The following is a 20,613-nucleotide window of genomic DNA, read 5'->3' on the forward strand; positions in this document are numbered from 1 at the left end:
ACTGTACTTGGCATTGGAAAGGGTCGTAATGTACCCCTCCCAAAAAGGCTCGATTTTCTTGGGAATTTCTGCTGTGAGTCGCCGTGCACTCAGACTATGAAATCACTCACTACTGGTCTGTCACCTCGCGCCACAGTTCAGCTGTCGTGTGACTCCTGACGCACATGATGTCATTTAAATTTGTTATCAGAGATCGGAAACAACACTGTACTGGTGCCTTCCCTTGAGTATTTTATACATTCCAGGTCGAAAAGAGCGGAGGAACTGGAAGATATTTTGAACGTGGCCAAGCCCAGCTTCGTCCGAGAATCTGAGATCCACGTTTACGTCCTTCAAGGCAGCTCATCCAACCTGCTGAGCCAACTGCAGAGCTGTTGGTGCGCCAGACTGCTGGTATGTGCAAACATTCCTTTGCAGAATCCTCCCTATTACCGGATATTTACCAAGTACGTAATATGGGACAAACTAGTAATGTAGGCCTATTTGAGTATTTCTGTCAAATTTGAATAAAGACTCTTCTAAATTTAAGGTTTTCAAAATATGCCTCGGACTTCCTCGGGACTGTATCGAAATCGAGATCTGCGCCTAGAAAATAATTCTTTGGACGCATAAATGTTCCAGTTTCCCGCGTACAAGAAAGGAAAGAAAAAAAATTAGCGTTCCCTTTATTTTCACACTATATTTTTATTCTCTTCAATTTATAGGTACGGCACGTGAAATAAGTTAAAAATAAAGAACTTGATTAATACATAGCCTACAACATTGGATTTAAAGTAACAAGATAGTGTCCTACAACAATGGATTTAAAGTAACAAGGTAGTGTCCTACAACAATGGATTTAAAGTAACAAGGTAGTGTCCTACAATACTGGATTTAAAGTAACAAGGTAGTGTCCTACAACAATGGATTTAAAGTAACAATGTAGCGACCTACAACATTGGATTGAAAGTAACAATGTAGCGTCCTACAATACTGGATTTAAAGTAACAATGTAGCGTTCTAAAACATTGGATTTAAAGTAACAATGTAGCTTCCTACAATACGGATTTAAAGTAACAATGTAGCGTCCTACAGTACTGGATTTAAAGTAACAATGTAGCGTCCTACAGTACTGGATTTAAAGTAACAATGTAGCGTCCTACAATACTGGATTTAAAGTAACAATGTAGCGTCCTACAGTACTGGATTTAAAGTAACAATGTAGCGTCCTACAGTACTGGATTTAAAGTAACAATGTAGCGTCCTACAATACTGGATTTAAAGTAACAATGTAGCGTCCTACAGTACTGCATTTAAAGTAACAATGTAGCGTCCTACAGTACTGGATTTAAAGTAACAATGTAGCGTCCTACAGTACTGGATTTAAAGTAATAATGTAGCGTTCTACAACACTGGATTTAAAGTAATAATGTAGCGTTCTACAACACTGGATTTAAAGTAACAATGTAGCGTCCTACAATACTGGATTTAAAGTAACAATGTAGCGTCCTACAATACTGGATTTAAAGTAACAATATAGCGTCCTACAATAATGGATTTAAAGTAACAATGTAGCGTCCTACAATTCTGGATTGAAAGTAACAATGTAGCGTCCTACAATTCTGGATTGAAAGTAACAATGTAGCGTTCTAAAACATTGGATTTAAAGTAACAATGTAGCGTCCTACAGTACTGGATTTAAAGTAACAATGTAGCGTCCTACAATACTGGATTTAAAGTAACAATGTAGCGTCCTGCAACAATGGATTGAAAGTAACAATGTAGCGTCCTACAACATTGGATTGAAAGTAACAATGTAGTGTCTTACAATACTGGATTTAAAGTAACAATGTAGCGTCCTACAACGTTGGATTGAAAGTAACAATGTAGCGTCCTACAACATTGGATTGAAAGTAACGATGTAGCGTCCTACAACATTGGATTTAAAGAAACAATGAAGCGTCCTACAACAATGGATTTTTAAGTAACAATGTAGCGTCCTACAACATTGGATTTAAAGTAACAATGTAGCGTCCTACAACATTGGATTTAAAGTAACAAGGTAGTGTAAATCTATTATAAAATACGTTTATCTTCTTTATTTTTTCCGATAACTATGGTCTTCGTCTTCTTTGCATTTATTTTCATCCCATGCTGCTCACAGCTGTCATTTAGCTCCAGTAGCATATGCCTTAGTATCATTTCTTCTTCTGCTAACACCATACTATCAGCAAATCTTATGCACTTTATTCTTCTTCCTCCTACTATCACCCCTTCCTTGTTCTGAAACTAGCTCTTCGCTAAATCTTCCAAGTAGATGTTGAACAGGGTAGGTGATAAAGGGCATCCTTGACGTACTCCTGTCCCTATTTCACTTCCTTTTGACATTTCTTCTCCTATCCTGACTTTGATTCGTTTTATATAAAGATTACTGAACAGCCTCCTCTCTTTCCAACCCACACCAATTTTCTTCAGTATTTCCGTCAGTTTATTCCAATCCACTCTGTCAAATGCCTTTTCTCGGTCCACAAATACTACATACACTCGTTTATTCTTCTCTCGGTATCTTTCGGCGATTGTTCGCAGTAGTCCAATCGCATCTCTCGTGCCTTTTCTGATCCTGAAGCCAAATTGTCCTTTTTCCAACTGTCCTTCCGTCTTAGAATATAAACGTCGATTCAGTATTCGCAGGAGAATCTTTGCCGAGTGCGATATCAGGCTGATAGTCCTAACTCGTTACATTTCTTGGTATTATTTTTCTACGGTATTCGCAGCAACACTGTCTCCGTAAAACCTTCAGGTCTTTCTCATAATATATTTCGTTCTGAAATCAGTTCTTCACTAAATTCTCCAAGTAGATGTTGAACAGGATAGGTGATAAAGGGCATCTTTTCACATGAAACCTATAAACAAATGACACTAATTTATTTGTTTATATTTTAGTTTTGTTATTCATATTGGGGCTGCAGTTAAGGTTTAAAAGTCTGTTGTAGAAATATGTCTAATGATTTAGGTTTTATTTTATTTTCATTGTAAGCTTCCACTGTTTGTCCGCTAGAGTTCGACGCTAGAGCTCGCAGATAAGAAGGCGTCGTCCCCATCGCAGGGTCGCGACGTGCACCAGCTGGAGACGCTGTACGAGCAGTACAAACGGGAGCTGATGGACCCCGCCAACTCGCTGGACCACAGCTTCGACCTACTGCAGGAGCTGCAAGTGGGGCTGCAGCGCAACGTGGACCTCAAGAAGGTCTTCTGGAAGGCAAGCCGAACTATGCGGGATGAATTAGTGGATGTAGAGACACATGATATGAATGGACGGATGGTTGGTTAGATGGATGGATGGATGGATGGGTGGATGGGTGGCTGGCTGGATGGATAGATTGACTGATGGATGGATGAACGGATGGGTGAATGAATGAATTGGTGGATGAATGGATGGATGGATGGGTGGATTGACTGATGAATGAACGGATGGGTAGATGGATTTTTGTTTATTGGGTTATTTTACGACGCTGTATCAACATCTAGGTTATTTAGCGTCGAAATGAAATGAAGGTGATAATGCCGGTGAAATGAGTCCGGGGTCCAGCACCGAAAGTTACCCAGCATTTGCTCGTATTGGGTTGAGGGAAAACCCCGGAAAAAACCTCAACCAGGTAACTTGCCCCAACCGGGATTCGAACCCGGGCCACCTGGTAGATGGATGAATGGCTGGTTGGGTTGATGGATGAACGGATGGGTGGGTGGGTGGATGGATGAATTGATTGATGGATGAACGGATGGTTGCATGAATGAATTGATGGACGGCGGATGAACGGATGGATTGATGAATGGATTGATTGATGGATGGGTGAATGGATGGATGGATGGATTGATAAATAAATGGATGAACGGATGGGTGGATGGATGGTTGGATGAATGAATTGACGGATGGATGGATGGGTGGGTGAGTGGATGCATGGATGGGTGGTTGGATAGTTGAGTGGATGGATGGATGGATTGATTGATTGATTGATTGATTGATGGATGAATTAACGGATGGGTGGGTGGACGAGTGGATGGATGATTGGGTGGGTGGATAGATGGATGGACTACTGGGTGGGTGGATGGATGGATGAACGGATGGATGGTTGGATGAATGAATTGATGGATGGACGGATAGATGGATGGATTACTGGGTGGGTGGATGGATGGATGAACGGATGGATGGTTGTATGAATGAATTGATGATTGGGTGGGTGGATGGATGGATGAATGAACGGATGGGTGGATAGATGGTTGGATGAATGAATTGATGGATGGACGGGTAGATGGATGGATGATTGGGTGGGTGGGTGGATGGATGAATGAACGGATGGGTGGATAGATGGTTGGATGAATGAATTGATGGATGGACGGGTAGATGGATGGATGATTGGGTGGGTGGATGGATGAATGAACGGATGGGTGGATGGATGGTTGGATGAATGAATTGATGGATGGACGGATAGATGGATGGATGATTGGGTGGGTGGGTGGATGGATGAATGAACGGATGGGTGGATAGATGGTTGGATGAATGAATTGATGGATGGACGGGTAGATAGATGGATGGATGATTGGGTGGGTGGATGGATGAATGAACGGATGGGTGGATAGATGGTTGGATGAATGAATTGATGGATGGACGGGTAGATAGATGGATGGATGATTGGGTGGGTGGATGGATGAATGAACGGATGGGTGGATAGATGGTTGGATGAATGAATTGATGGATGGACGGGTAGATGGATGGATGATTGGGTGGGTGGATGGATGAATGAACGGATGGGTGGATGGATGGTTGGATGAATGAATTGATGGATGGACGGATAGATGGATGGATGATTGGGTGGGTGGGTGGATGGATGAATGAACGTATGGGTGGATAGATGGTTGGATGAATGAATTGATGGATGGACGGGTAGATAGATGGATGGATGATTGGGTGGGTGGATGGATGAATGAACGGATGGGTGGATAGATGGTTGGATGAATGAATTGATGGATGGACGGGTAGATAGATGGATGGATGATTGGGTGGGTGGATGGATGAATGAACGGATGGGTGGATAGATGGTTGGATGAATGAATTGATGGATGGACGGGTAGATGGATGGATGATTGGGTGGGTGGATGGATGAATGAACGGATGGGTGGATGGATGGTTGGATGAATGAATTGATGGATGGACGGGTAGATAGATGGATGGACGGATGGATTGATGGATGGATGATTGGGTGGGTGGATGGATGGATGGATGGATGAATGAATGTATGGACGGATGGATGAATGGATGGATGATTGGATGGAGTGATGAATGAATGAATTGAGGAATGGATGGATGGATGAAAAAAGGCGTGTATGGAAGAATATATGGATGATTTGATTAATACACAGAAATATCCGGGTGAATGGCTAGAGTAGAATGTATAAACGGATGGGAAATGCCTCAGTTCTTTCAGCCGCCATAAGACTCAGAAGACCAAACACTGTGTTTCTTGGTGACAGTCCACCGCCTGACTGATTGCAGGATCAGATGTTGTACCACTTCCTGACGCAGAGGCTGCAGCTGTTCCTGATGGAGCCGTGCACACCACTCGTGAAGCTGGACCCCGACCATCTGCTAGCCTCCCGCGTCGACGAGCTGGAGGCCGCGACACTGCTGCTGGACATCCTGTTAGCGACCCTCAGGGACAGCGACTGCATCCACGACAAGCTGCAGGTGCATCTCGAAACTCAAATAATTCGACAGAAAAAATTTAGCAGCGTGTTCCGCAGGAGAATTTGTCGAAAATATTTAAGAAAGCTGTACTTTATATCTCATAGTCTACGAGATATTAAGATGAAAAAATTCAATTGGTTTGAGGTTTATGGTTTATGGAGCGTATTCCGAATCTCACCGGTGAGCAATCCGATGGCATCACGGTGTTCCGAATTCCACCGATGACGTCATTGATGCTCCACCGGTGTCGCACCAGTGCCATCAACTCGCAGAGGTGGTGAAAGTCTCCATCAGCCGCCATCAGTGAATCAGATTGGTTCTTGTATAGGGCGGGAATTAGCAGACGAATGACATCGTGCACTGTTGTGTCATGGCGGTGTGTTCTGCTGTATTGTTTGTAATGAGCACAACGTAAAAATAATATGTTAATGGCTTATGAGCGAACATGTCAACGGACCAGTTATTACTACTGGATCAAGAAATAAGTTGTTTATATCTTTTATTTGAACGAGATGGCAGTACGGAAATTTCGCAAAATTTTGCTAGCGTAGCACAGATAACCACTTACACAGTCGCTATGACAGCATCGATTCTTCCAGAAGTTTTGTTCCTTATTTTCGTTGCAACGTGACGTCATTGATGCCACCGGACCGGTGAGATTCGGAATACGCAGATTCGGTGTTGCTTGGCGTTCTTTACAAGAACAGTTGAATGTGTTGAAAAAAGCAGTATGCTATGTCTCGAAGTTTACGAGATATGAAAGTGCAAAAATTCGGGCGATTTGAGACTTACAGTAGCCTACTAGCCGTTGCCTAGGTTATGTTTTAGAAGAACAGTTGAAGATGGAAAAAAAACTCAATCTTCTATGTCTTATAGTTTACGATAATTTATATGGAGCTGAAAAAATTAGTAATTTCAGGCATAATAAGTTACTCTTCCTTGAGACGTGTTCTACAAGAAGGACTGTCCAAAATGTTGAAAAAAGTATTTTCCTAGGGCTCTTGGTTTACGAGATATTCAAGTGCAAAAATGAGAGTGTTTTGAAATTCAGATTAGTGTCCTGCAATGTTAACATAAGAGAGGCAACCAAAACATTACAAACTTCGTCTTATTGCATATGAAAAACTAATAAAAAAATGTGCTAAAACCGTTCAACGGTTAAAACATGAAGGGATGGAAGTACAGGACAGAGAATATTTTATAAGAAGACTGAACAAACACGATAGGCCTCTTTCTGCACAGCGAACATCGGCGAATATTCAACTTCAACATATTCAACGAACTTGAACCGAACATGCACGACGCTAATTCAGTTCTATTCGCTATTTGTGAATTTTCATAAAAAAAACATTTAGGTTGCGTTCTGCTGATAATACTGGGCCGAAAATGTCGGAAAATCAGTGCTATAAGTCTTATCATTTATGATATATAAAGACTGTAAAATATGAGGAACTTTAGATAGCCTACTTTGATTGCAAAATTTGATTCACAAATGTTTAGGGGAAGTCTCCACTGAAAATCATGAAAATGGCCAAAACAAATAATTGGCTAGTTCACTTTAGAGTGTATATTTTCATACCCCAAATGGATTTAATTGAACTCTGATTACAAATATGTCGCAAACTGTTCTTAAATTAAGGCTTTAAGAGAGCATGTGGCATTTAAATAGCTGTCAAAATTATTATTTCATCAAATATTTTTTTTTTTTTTTACAAATTTGCGATCACAAATCTAGTAACTTTTCGTTCTAAAGTTGGCTCTCTGAAGTTACTAGATGAATATAGCCGAGAATAATTTTAATTTACATAAATATTAATTTTTTCCCGCGCCGTGGCGTCGTAGTCTAAGGCATCCTGCCTAGGACTCGCGTTACGGAATGCGCGCTGGTTCGAGTCCTCATGGGGGAAGAAATTTTCTCATGAAATTTCGGCCAGTGTATGGGACCAGTGTCCACCCAGCATCGTGATGCACTTGGGGAGCTACGATAGGTAGCGAAATCCGGTTGCGAATGCCAGCTATAACGGCTAGGGGGATCATCGTGCTAACCACACGATACCTCCATTCTGGTTGGATGATCGTCCACCTCTGCTTCGGCATGTGGACGTGAAGCCAGCAGCCGGTTTGTCGATCTAGGCCCTTCATGGGCTGTAGCGCCATGGATTATTATTATTATTATTATTATTATTATTATTATTATTATTATTATTATTATTATTATTATTATTATTATTATTATTATTAATTTTAATTTAAAAGCCATTTTTCCTGAAATTTACTTTTCTTCATTCAATACCAACTTTTTTTTATGCCAAATATTAATCAATCTGGATGAAGTTTCTACTGCAAGTATTTATGAGGTAGCTGCATGTTTCTATGTATATATTTTGTAAGAAATGCTGCTAGTTTATTTTATTAATATTTCTTTCATGAATTATAGGAAAAATAACATTTTCAAAATTTCACAAAAATTTTTCAAAGTGAATAAATGAGATATTTCATAAAATGAATGCTTAGAAATGTTTCTCTGTGTCTTGCGAATGTAACAAAAAACGAAACTTAAAAATTGAGATCTACTAAAATGTTGGGTTTGAAAATATTTATTTCTAAAAAGAACAGAAAAAAATAAAAAATCAAAAGCAAAAAACATTTGGGAGTTCAAAATTTGGAGTTTATCTAGTCCTTTACATAGTAAACATGCTCTCAAAATTTGCTTGAAAAAATTATTAGGAAAAAAGTTGCCATTTTTAGTGGAGTGTTCCCTTAAGGTGTATCAGAATATAGGCAAAAAGCAGTCAAAAATATGAAGCAATCAATTCCCAAAGTCCCTTTGTTTTGAGATATTGTGAAAAAAAAATTACCCGAATTGTGATATCATCACTGTCAGAATGGATTCATTACACCCACAGTTGTCTGTTGATTATAAAATTTGATCCATAAGCTTCTGTTATAATCTCTCAATAAAATGACCTTGGCGTTCAGCGGTCTCATAACCCCATTGGTTTCATATCTGACCAGCTACTGATATCTGTTACAGATGCTGCAATTCAACGGTGGAAGCGTGCTGAAGGCATTATTGACTTTGCTAGTCACTCCTCCTAACATCCCCCATAGATACTATAACACTTGCTCACGCATGTTGGAAGATTTCCACGAGTTTTGTTCTTCAGGTTGGAGTAATCTTCCAGAGGCAGAGGTGCAGTATGGAAAACATGAAAGCCACACTTTTATAGTAAAAAAACATAATGTTTTATATTTTCCAGTAATTTTCATTTATAGCTTTTTGATTTATTGTTATATGAAAGGTAGAGAAATTATTCCTAATACCAAAAACGTACAGTATTTATTATTTTGAATAAATTTTATTCAGCTTCCTCCAAGTGAAAGCTGCCTAGATGACAAAGCTTACCATAAAATTGTTGTTTTTTTTAGTAAATGGTAGGTAATTATCAGTGGCGTAGCATGAAATTTTGAGCAGGGGAAGCTAACTAAAGTTGTCTTTCATGCAATATGAGAAAACGTATTACAAAAATACAGTCTTAAATAAATAGTAGTCAATTTCAAGTCAGCAGTCGAAGATTGGTTGGAACCTCGTAAGTAACACCAATAAGGCATGACCTCAAATGATACGTAGTAAAATATGATTTCACGGTTTACACATATCTCTTAACAAATAGACACGTATACGTATAACATTAGCTCACTCCCTGTCATACTTAGAGAAATCACAATATTAGTATCATTACGTAAGTATGCGTCTGTCTTTTGGTTGTGTCCTTCATTGACAGCAAGGGAGTCGGTCATTTGTTTTTTAAATCACACTTTTGTTCGTAAGTCTGTCTTGATAATACAATTGTCCTAAAAAATTCAAGTAAATTAGTGTCAGGAACTGTTATTTCGCTCATTATTTATTATATCAGCCACAATGCACACTAACACTTCAACTGAACACAACTGACGAAAAGGGATAACTCGGAAACTACTTATTTTAAATGTTAAAGCTAGCTTCTTGCGAGCCTTGCGACCAGGGTAGTTTAGTTAGAAATGGACGGAAAATCTGCGGGGTGGATTACACAGAAGAAACCGGTCTGCTTGGAAGCTGGTGTGTGCAGGCTTCTTGTTTACTGCTGCATCACAAATCATCCTGAGCTGCCGCATCACAACATTTAAAGCGTAAATATAAATTCTATTAAAATTAATAAATAATTTTCTCCGAAAACTGCAGGTTTATTATGAAATTATTATTAACTGGGGAAGCTAAGCTTTTTAGCTTACATTGACGCTACGCCACTGGTAATTATAATGGAAAATAAAGAAAACAATGGAGAAGGAAAAGAAAAAGAAATAACACATTTATAAATAATTGAAAATGACTAAACAAAACATCATTAATTCCAGAAGAAACATAAAATTTCCTGGTATCTATTTGCTATCAAGTGATCACAGTCGTCTATTTAGCACAGTGTGTCTAACATTATCCTTTGAAGAGGTGGAAAAATTCAAATATCTTGAAGCAACTGTAACAAATATAAATGACACTCGGGAGGAAATTAAAAGCAGAATAAATATGGGAAATGCCTGTTATTATTCGGTTGAGAAGCTTTTGTCATCCAGTCTGCCATCAAAAAATCTGAAAGTTAGAATTTATAAAACAGTTATATTACCGGTTGTTCTGTATGGTTGTGAAACTTGGACTCCCACTTTGAGAGAGGAACAGAGATTAAGGGTGCAAATCTGGCTTTTAGCTAGTACCTCCCTGTAAAGCAGGTTTGAATAATTTGAAGGAAAAATTGTTCCGGGGCCGAGTATCGATCCCGGGACCCTTCGCTTAGCGTACGAATGCTCTCCCGACTGAGCTACTCCAGGAACTATACACTACACCGTCACAATTTTTTCTTTATATCCACACAACTCAAATGGGCTGACAAGACGCCAGAACCCAACTTTGAGTGCACACAAATTCTGTGTGACTTAAATTGTTCAAATTATTCAGAGATTAAGGGTGTTTGAGAATAAGGTGCTTAGGAAAATATTTGGGGCTAAGAGGGATGAAGTTACAGGAGAATGGAGAAAGTTACATAACACAGAACTGCACGCATTGTATTCTTCACCTGACATAATTAGGAACATTAAATCCAGATGTTTGGGATGGGCAGGGCATGTAGCATGTATGGGTGAATAGCGTGTTAGTTGGAAGGCTGGAAGGAAAAAGACCTTTGGGGAGGCCGAGACGTAGATGGGAGGATAATATTAAAATGTATTTGAGGGAGGTGGATATGATGGTAGAGACTGGATTAATCTTGCTCAGGTTAGGGACAGGCGACGGGCTTATGTGAGGGCGGCAATGAACCTCCGGGTTCTCTAAAAGCCATTTGTAAATATGTAAGTGTGCATTTAAATGCCGGTTAGTAGACAATGTCACGGTTATTGAGGATTAGAAATCAGACTTTTATGAAATAGTTTCGGAGGACAGCAGGTAACTATATTTTGTTATTGTGAGTTTAGATCCCTAGGTTAAAAATATGGCCAGCTAGGTAACTTTACCATCAAGAATGCTCTAACTTATTGTAAGACAGGGTTTTGTAATAATATGAGTGTGTATATTTGAGAGATATTTACTTGAAATGCTGGTAATTTTAGTTTCTACATTAAATTGTAAAAAACATTTCGTCATGTAATGACACTGGTTATTTATTTTCCATTGTTTCGGTTTTGAGTACGACACTGAAAACAATTGTCCTATTTCTTTGTTCTCTTGTAATATTCTCTGTGTTAAATATATTTTGAAAAATAAATCCATACGTTAGTATGACAATATAGGTTCACCTACTGTATTGATTAAATTTCTCCTTTCAGTTGATCAGACTGCTGGCAGAGGTGACGAATATATCAACCTCCATCTTATATGAATTACTTCTAACACTACGTAAACTCATTCATAACAATTCAACTATCAAACTGGCCAAATTATTAGAAGGAGTAGCTCTGGTGAGTACACTATTTAAAAAGCACGTTTCCATGACTTCAGGCTAGAAATTGTAGGTGACAGAAAAAAATATACTAACCAGTAATTCAATTTCATGTCGCTAGGGTCACATAAATCCAATTTTATCTATAGAGGATTTCACGATGAGAAAAAAGCATTGAGCATATGGGGCTATTCCATCAAATGACTAGTTGCCATAGAAACGTCTACCTACCACATAGCTTGTACATTGTACTACGCAAGGCCCATAAAACCAATGCTTTATTTTTAATGTGAAATTCCCTATAAAGTCCCTGTATCTATGTATGTATTATTAGTAGAGGGCGGATTCATATGCACAAAAAAAATCAAAATTTGTATGCACGTATGCACCTAAAAACGAGGATATATGCACTAGAAATAACAAAATATGTGCTGTCAAAAAAAATTATTTTATTTTAGGAAAATTACTATTATTGATTATTTTTTTGTTACACATAAGAATGCTGTGATACCATCAGTTGTTAAAATTGCTTGTCCTTCAACCCACTGCTTAAGGGAGAGGTAACTATTGCCCTGCAAAAATTTAGTGCAATTCATTTTTTTATATCTCATCTACTATAAAAGCTAAATGAACAAATCTAAATGTCACCCCAAACAGTACACCAGAGTGTTTAATTGTTTTGAGATAATTTCATGTGGATTTTCATTGGTTCAGTAAACACAATAAATAATTGTGCCAGTTCACTCTACCATTTAGCTTAAATGTGGCTTCATCAGTCCATAGAATTGTTTTCCAAAAGTAAGGATCAGTTTCATGTCGAATGCAAGAAACTACCAGTTCTTACGTACAGACGTAACTCAACATAATAAACATAAAACAACAACAATAACAAGACGTGGCATCGGAAAAACAGTTGACGCATGAACATGGTTGTCAACCCACCACTTACTACACCAGCTATTCGTTTGTTCAAGTTATGACATCTGTATGAAACCTAAGAATGAATATTGGGGAAAGTGACTTTTGACCCACCTTCTATTTTATTATGTGAATACTTTATGGTTGTAAAAAAAATTATGCAACTTTGATATTATTTTACAGGTAATTAATAACTATTTTAATATTCTGAATGGTGATTTATAAAGTGTATATTGAGCATCAAGAGTTTTGTACATGTAGTTTTTATAGTACCTGAGATACAAAAAAATATGAATTTCACTACATTTTTGCAGGCCAATGGTGCACAGCCCCTCTTATCCAGTACACTTCCGGTACATTTTTCCTTCGCATCATTGATAAAACTAATTCAAAATAACTGATAATTTTCTTGTGGCTAAGCTATTCTCAAATACATTTCACTTAACGCACAGCATCAAAATGACAATAGAAGAAAAAGCACTAATTCAATATGAAAAACTCTCCAGAGAACAAGGTGCCGGTGCAGGTGTTACGTGCTGTCTCTTCTCACTTTATAGATCTCTTGGATATGGAACAACAAGCTTTGATGGTGAAATCATTGCAGTAAGTGAAAGTCTCAGGAATCTTCTATGCCACATCAATAAATTTAAGAATGCAGTTATATTGTCAGACTCCAAAGCAGCTATTCTATCAATAGTCTCTAAACACACACCTTCATCTCAAACAGCAGAAATAACTAAAATGCTCTCTCAATTAATATCACTCAATAAAAGAATTGTATTCCAATGGATACCATCCCATTGTGGAATCCTGGGAAACGAGAATGCGGATGCTTTAGCAAAGAAGGGCAGCACTGCTACTTACAGACCTGTTACTAAATCTACGTATTACTCTGTGAAGAGATTTATTAAATCTACATACTTAGACTTCAACAAACAAAATTTGATAACACAATCCCAAGGGAAAAAATGGAACTCTCTGCATCAAAATCCACAGTTAATTCCCGGTTTACCACGAAAATCGTCTGTAGCTGCATTTAGATTGGCAACAGGCCATGACTGTTTGGCCAAACACCTGCATAGAATTGGAATATATCAGTCCCCTAACTGCCCATTGTGCAACAAACCAAGAAATGGATTCGGAACACCTCAAAATCTGTGCTTCAGTGACTGGTCATGATAATATCTTTGAAAAATATTGGAGTGCAAGAGGTCAAATAACTTTATTGTCAAACGCCTGGCATTAGAAAACAAGAACTTAGCGCACTACCGAATTTTCTCTGACTTGTCACCATAATACAAAGAAACATTCTGATCTGTCATGTTGGCAAGTAGAAGACAGAAAATTGCATTATCTGGCCTATATTATTGTTGACAGGCAGGGAAATTCGAGTTTAATTTAAACAGTAGGTACCATCCATTTTGATCGTATGTCAACTGTCAAACTTGGAATTCACAGGAATGCCACTTGAAGCGCAGTGTGACGCAGCTGCTCGGGATGCTGTTTCCACCACAGGCCCACAAGCTCAAGCCCCTGGAAGCAGTTCTCGTCTATCAACACTTCTACGTCCTCAAGAGCCTCATGGAGAGCCTCACGAGGGTGCAGGACTACATCCAGGAGCAGTTCGAAGAGGAATTCAGGTTCGTAACAACTTTTATTCTAAGTGTCATAAGATAGCACGACTTAGTTTGGGGGCAAATCCGTACATTTACAGCATCCTGCCTTTCAATGAGAGACTTGCGGACAAATTTTTCGGTCGATTTTCGCACACTTCTAAAATTCAGCTCTTTTATGCACCATTCTCGTCTGCCATTCTATCATCGTAGTGAATTCTGCCTTAGGAATGGAAGTCTTGACTCATTCAGACTAGCAGAGTTCAGGAAGGTCTTTGTTAATGGTACACAGAGGCATTGGAAACCAAACACCTTATTTTATTTTATGCTCGACCATGCATAAATGTCGTAATTATACACCTGGTAGCAGCCCTTTAACACGTTGACTGCCACTTGACACGTATATACATCCCTATATGTGCTGTGAGACGTATATACGCTTCAAGCGGCAGTCAACGTATTAATGGACCTCATTAAAGTACACCTATTCATTAATGTTCAGGTGTTCCACCAATCAGAAAATACCATTGTAGCAATATGAAAGCGCAAGTATCGATTATTCTCAGATATGCAATCGAAAGACAACTAGTTCTGTTACTATAATCATTAGCGTTAATTGTAAATAATATTCAAATAAATTCAATTTGTCATCTCGTTTTTCAATGTCTAATTCAATTTCAAGGTTATATCAAGATTAATGTTTATTTTACTCTCTTGATTATATCAAGGTCAATGTCGACATTTGTTTCTCGGAAAAAATCAATATTTTCGCGTCTGCGCACATCTCACAATTTACGAGGTATTGCACAAGGTCAGTTCCGCTCCTCAGTCAGATAAGAATAACATGAATAATTTCAAGTTAGAAATATGGTCGAGCATAAAAAGTCGTATGAAACTTGACTATAATGGTAATTAAGACGCTCGTATGAAAATCATGAAACTCGCTTGTGCTCGTTTCATAAACATACTCGCGTCTTAATTACTACCATTATAGGTTCGTTGCATAATGTACTATATTCATTCACAAGAACTGTTATAGTACATCATTAATGGAGCACTATGGAGATTTGAAAATGACAACAAAGCACTGAAAAGTCTTTCAAGCCAGCTAAACAGTTTAGAGACTACAAGTACAGAATAATACTGGTGGTAGTGGTGGTGGTGACGAGTTTCACTGTTTATGACGAATATGACAATAACAGACGAATAGGCCTATGACTAAATGATGACGGATGTGACAAGAATGAAAGTGTGCAGGACTTATTGGTGGGGGTTGAATGAAAACGAGTATCACTGATAGATGACGAATAAAAGAATGAAGATGGGTATTCCTAAAAGATTACGAATATGACAAAAATGGAAAGGAATGTCACTGACTGATGACGAATATGCAAGAATGCGGCGAATACTATTGCTATTGATGAATGACAAAAATACAAGGAGAACAAGGGAAATACAAGTAGGCTAAAAGGGGAAGACAAGGAGAATAAGGAAAATATATGCAGAACAAGGCAAATAGAGATAGAGTAAGGGAAACACAAGAAGAACAAGGGGAAGACACGGAGAATAAGATGAACATAAGAACAATACAAATACAAGGAGAATAAGGGGAAGACACGGAGAATAAGATGAACATAAGAACAATACAAATACAAGGAGAATAAGGGGAAGACACGGAGAATAAGATGAACATAAGAACAATACAAATACAAGAAGAACAAGGGGAAGACACGGAGAATAAGATGAACATAAGAACAATACAAATACAAGGAGAATAAGGGGAAGACACGGAGAATAAGATTAACATAAGAACAATGCAAATACAAGGAGAATAAGGGGAAGACACGGAGAATAAGATGAACATAAGAACAATGCAAATACAAGGAGAATAAGGGGAAGACACGGAGAATAAGATGAACATAAGAACAATGCAAATACAAGGAGAATAAGGGGAAGACACGGAGAATAAGATGAACATAAGAACAATACAAATACAAGGAGAATAAGGGGAAGACACGGAGAATAAGATTAACATAAGAACAATGGAAATACAAGGAGAATAAGGGGAAGACACGGAGAATAAGATGAACATAAGAACAATGCAAATACAAGGAGAATAAGGGGAAGACACGGAGAATAAGATTAACATAAGAACAATGCAAATACAAGGAGAATAAGGGGAAGACACGGAGAATAAGATTAACATAAGAACAATGGAAATACAAGGAGAATAAGGGGAAGACACGGAGAATAAGATTAACATAAGAACAATGGAAATACAAGGAGAATAAGGGGAAGACACGGAGAATAAGATTAACATAAGAACAATGGAAATACAAGGAGAATAAGGGGAAGACACGGAGAATAAGATTAACATAAGAACAATGGAAATACAAGGAGAATAAGGGGAAGACACGGAGAATAAGATGAACATAAGAACAATGGAAATACAAGGAGAATAAGGGGAAGACACGGAGAATAAGATGAACATAAGAACAATGCAAATACAAGGAGAATAAGGGGAAGACACGGAGAATAAGATTAACATAAGAACAATGGAAATACAAGGAGAATAAGGGGAAGACACGGAGAATAAGATGAACATAAGAACAATGCAAATACAAGGAGAATAAGGGGAAGACACGGAGAATAAGATTAACATAAGAACAATGGAAATACAAGGAGAATAAGGGGAAGACACGGAGAATAAGATGAACATAAGAACAATGCAAATACAAGGAGAATAAGGGGAAGACACGGAGAATAAGATGAACATAAGAACAATGCAAATACAAGGAGAATAAGGGGAAGACACGGAGAATAAGATTAACATAAGAACAATGGAAATACAAGGAGAATAAGGGGAAGACACGGAGAATAAGATTAACATAAGAACAATGGAAATACAAGGAGAATAAGGGGAAGACACGGAGAATAAGATGAACATAAGAACAATGCAAATACAAGGAGAATAAGGGGAAGACACGGAGAATAAGATTAACATAAGAACAATGGAAATACAAGGAGAATAAGGGGAAGACACGGAGAATAAGATTAACATAAGAACAATGGAAATACAAGGAGAATAAGGGGAAGACACGGAGAATAAGATGAACATAAGAACAATGCAAATACAAGGAGAATAAGGGGAAGACACGGAGAATAAGATGAACATAAGAACAATGCAAATACAAGGAGAATAAGGGGAAGACACGGAGAATAAGATTAACATAAGAACAATGGAAATACAAGGAGAATAAGGGGAAGACACGGAGAATAAGATTAACATAAGAACAAGCAAATACAAGGAGAATAAGGGGAAGACACGGAGAATAAGATGAACATAAGAACAATGCAAATACAAGGAGAATAAGGGGAAGACACGGAGAATAAGATTAACATAAGAACAATGGAAATACAAGGAGAATAAGGGGAAGACACGGAGAATAAGATTAACATAAGAACAATGGAAATACAAGGAGAATAAGGGGAAGACACGGAGAATAAGATGAACATAAGAACAATGCAAATACAAGGAGAATAAGGGGAAGACACGGAGAATAAGATTAACATAAGAACAATGGAAATACAAGGAGAATAAGGGGAAGACACGGAGAATAAGATTAACATAAGAACAATGCAAATACAAGGAGAATAAGGGGAAGACACGGAGAATAAGATTAACATAAGAACAATGCAAATACAAGGAGAATAAGAGGAAGACACAGAGAATAAGATGAACATAAGAACAATGCAAATACAAGGAGAATAAGGGGAAGACACGGAGAATAAGATTAACATAAGAACAATGGAAATACAAGGAGAATAAGGGGAAGACACGGAGAATAAGGTTAACATAAGAACAATGCAAATACAAGGAGAATAAGGGGAAGACACGGAGAATAAGATTAACATAAGAACAATGGAAATACAAGGAGAATAAGGGGAAGACACGGAGAATAAGATTAACATAAGAACAATGCAAATACAAGGAGAATAAGGGGAAGACACAGAGAATAAGATGAACATAAGAACAATGCAAATACAAGGAGAATAAGGGGAAGACACGGAGAATAAGATGAACATAAGAACAATGGAAATACAAGGAGAATAAGGGGAAGACACGGAGAATAAGATTAACATAAGAACAATGGAAATACAAGGAGAATAAGGGGAAGACACGGAGAATAAGATTAACATAAGAACAATGCAAATACAAGGAGAATAAGGGGAAGACACGGAGAATAAGGTTAACATAAGAACAATGCAAATACAAGGAGAATAAGGGGAAGATATGCAGAACAGTGGGAATACAAGAAGAATAAAGAAAACACAAGAAGAACAAGGCGAATAGAAGGAAAAAGAGGGAAGACAAAGAGAACGAGGGGAACACAAGGAGAACAAAGAGAATACAACAAGAAAAGGGGAGAAAAAGGCGAAGACAAGGAGAACAAAGGGAAGACATGGAGAAAAAAACGGGAAACTAAGGAAACACATGGACAACAAGGGGAATACATAGAGAACGAGGGGAACACAAGGAGAACAAAGAGAATACAACAAGAAAAGGGGAGAAAAAGGCGAAGACAAGGAGAACAAACGGAAGACATGGAGAAAAAAACGGGAGACAAAGGAAACACATGGACAACAAGGGGAATACATAGAGAACGAGGGGAACACAAGGAGAACAAAGAGAATACAACAAGAAAAGGGGAGAAAAAGGCGAAGACAAGGAGAACAAAGGGAAGACAAGGAGAAAAAAAGGGGAGACAAAGGAAACACATGGACAACAAGGGGAATACATAGAGAACGAGGGGAACACAAGGAGAACAAAGAGAATACAACAAGAAAAGGGGAGAAAAAGGCGAAGACAAGGAGAACAAAGGGAAGACAAGGAGAAAAAAGGGGAGACAAAGGAAACACATGGACAACAAGGGGAATACATAGAGAACGAGGGGAACACAAGGAGAACAAAGAGAATACAACAAGAAAAGGGGAGAAAAAGGCGAAGACAAGGAGAACAAAGGGAAGACAAGGAGAAAAAAAGGGGAGACAAAGGAAACACATGGACAACAAGGGGAATACATAGAGAACGAGGGGAACACAAGGAGAACAAAGAGAATATAATAAGAAAAGGGGAGAAAAAGGCGAAGACAAGGAGAACAAACGGAAGACATGGAGAAAAAAACGGGAGACAAAGGAAACACATGGACAACAAGGGGAATACATAGAGAACGAGGGGAACACAAGGACAACAAAGAGAATACAACAAGAAAAGGGGAGAAAAAGGCGAAGACAAGGAGAACAAACGGAAGACATGGAGAAAAAAAACGGGAGACAAAGGAAACACATGGACAACAAGGGGAATACATAGAGAACGAGGGGAACACAAGGAGAACAAAGAGAATATAATAAGAAAAGGGGAGAAAAAGGCGAAGACAAGGAGAACAAACGGAAGACATGGAGAAAAAAACGGGAGACAAAGGAAACACATGGACAACAAGGGGAATACATAGAGAACGAGGGGAACACAAGGAGAACGAGGAGAAGACAAGGAAAAGAATGGGAATATAAGGAGAGCAAGAGGAAGATAAAGAGAACTAGGGGAAGACAATGACAAAGGGAACATAAAGAAAACAAGGGGAATACATGAAGAAAGAGGAGAATATATGGAGAGCAAGGTGAAGACAAGTAGAACAAGAGGAATACTAGAAAAACAAAATAACACATGGAGAATGAGGAGAGTACCAGTACAAGGAAAACGACGGAAAAATAAGGAGAACAAGGGGAACGCAAGGCCAAGGGAAACAAGAATAAGGAGAATATAAGAAGAACAAGTGCAATACAAGGAGAACGAAGGGAAAATAAGGAGAACAAGGGAACACAGAGAACATGGGGAATACAAGAAGGAAAAGGGGAATATACGGAGAATAAGGCTAACACAAGGAGAACAAGGGGGAAACATGGAGAATGGGACAAATAGAAGGAAAACAAGAATACAAGGGGAAGACGAGAAGAACAAGAGGAAGACAGGAGAACAAGGGGAACACAAGGAACATAAAGGGAATACAAGAACAAGGGAGGAGCTTGCATTTTTATGGCACTGTCAATTCCGTACCTGGTGAGAGAAAAGCCTTAGTTCTACACCAAAATGTTTGAGAGTTTGATGACGAATATTTTATTTTATTGGGTTATTTTACGACGCTTTATAAACATCTAGGTTATTTAGCGTCTGAATGAAATGAAGGTGCTAATGCCGGTGAAATGAGTCCAGGGTCCAGCACCGGAAGTTACCCAGCATTTGCTCGTATTGGGTTAAGGGAAAATCTTGGAAAAAACCTCAACTAGGTAACTTGCCCCGAACGGGATTCGAACCCGGGCCACCTAGTTTCGCGGC

General features: G+C 38.4%; 2 protein-coding genes across 2 annotated transcripts in view; one reads left to right on the forward strand and one right to left on the reverse strand.

The window, feature by feature from the left end:
• The window catches only part of LOC138713162 (uncharacterized protein C12orf56-like), a 100,182-nt gene that overhangs the window by 77,952 nt on the left and 1,617 nt on the right, over window positions 1-20,613 (forward strand). Inside the window, exons 6-11 of the mRNA XM_069845005.1 lie at window positions 246-393; window positions 3,038-3,238; window positions 5,531-5,722; window positions 8,757-8,915; window positions 11,576-11,707; window positions 14,065-14,246. Of these exons, the coding sequence (XP_069701106.1) occupies window positions 246-393; window positions 3,038-3,238; window positions 5,531-5,722; window positions 8,757-8,915; window positions 11,576-11,707; window positions 14,065-14,246 (1,014 nt within the window). The remainder of the gene's footprint in view (window positions 1-245; window positions 394-3,037; window positions 3,239-5,530; window positions 5,723-8,756; window positions 8,916-11,575; window positions 11,708-14,064; window positions 14,247-20,613) is intronic.
• LOC138713169 (gastrula zinc finger protein XlCGF57.1-like) overlaps window positions 5,598-20,613 on the reverse strand; it is a 38,089-nt gene continuing 23,073 nt past the window's right edge. Inside the window, exon 5 of the mRNA XM_069845040.1 lies at window positions 5,598-5,735. Within this exon, the coding sequence (XP_069701141.1) occupies window positions 5,678-5,735 (58 nt within the window). The 3' untranslated portion in view covers window positions 5,598-5,677. The remainder of the gene's footprint in view (window positions 5,736-20,613) is intronic.

Source organism: Periplaneta americana, chromosome 2 (genome assembly GCF_040183065.1).
Source record: "Periplaneta americana isolate PAMFEO1 chromosome 2, P.americana_PAMFEO1_priV1, whole genome shotgun sequence".
Taxonomy (NCBI): Eukaryota; Metazoa; Arthropoda; class Insecta; order Blattodea; family Blattidae; genus Periplaneta; species Periplaneta americana.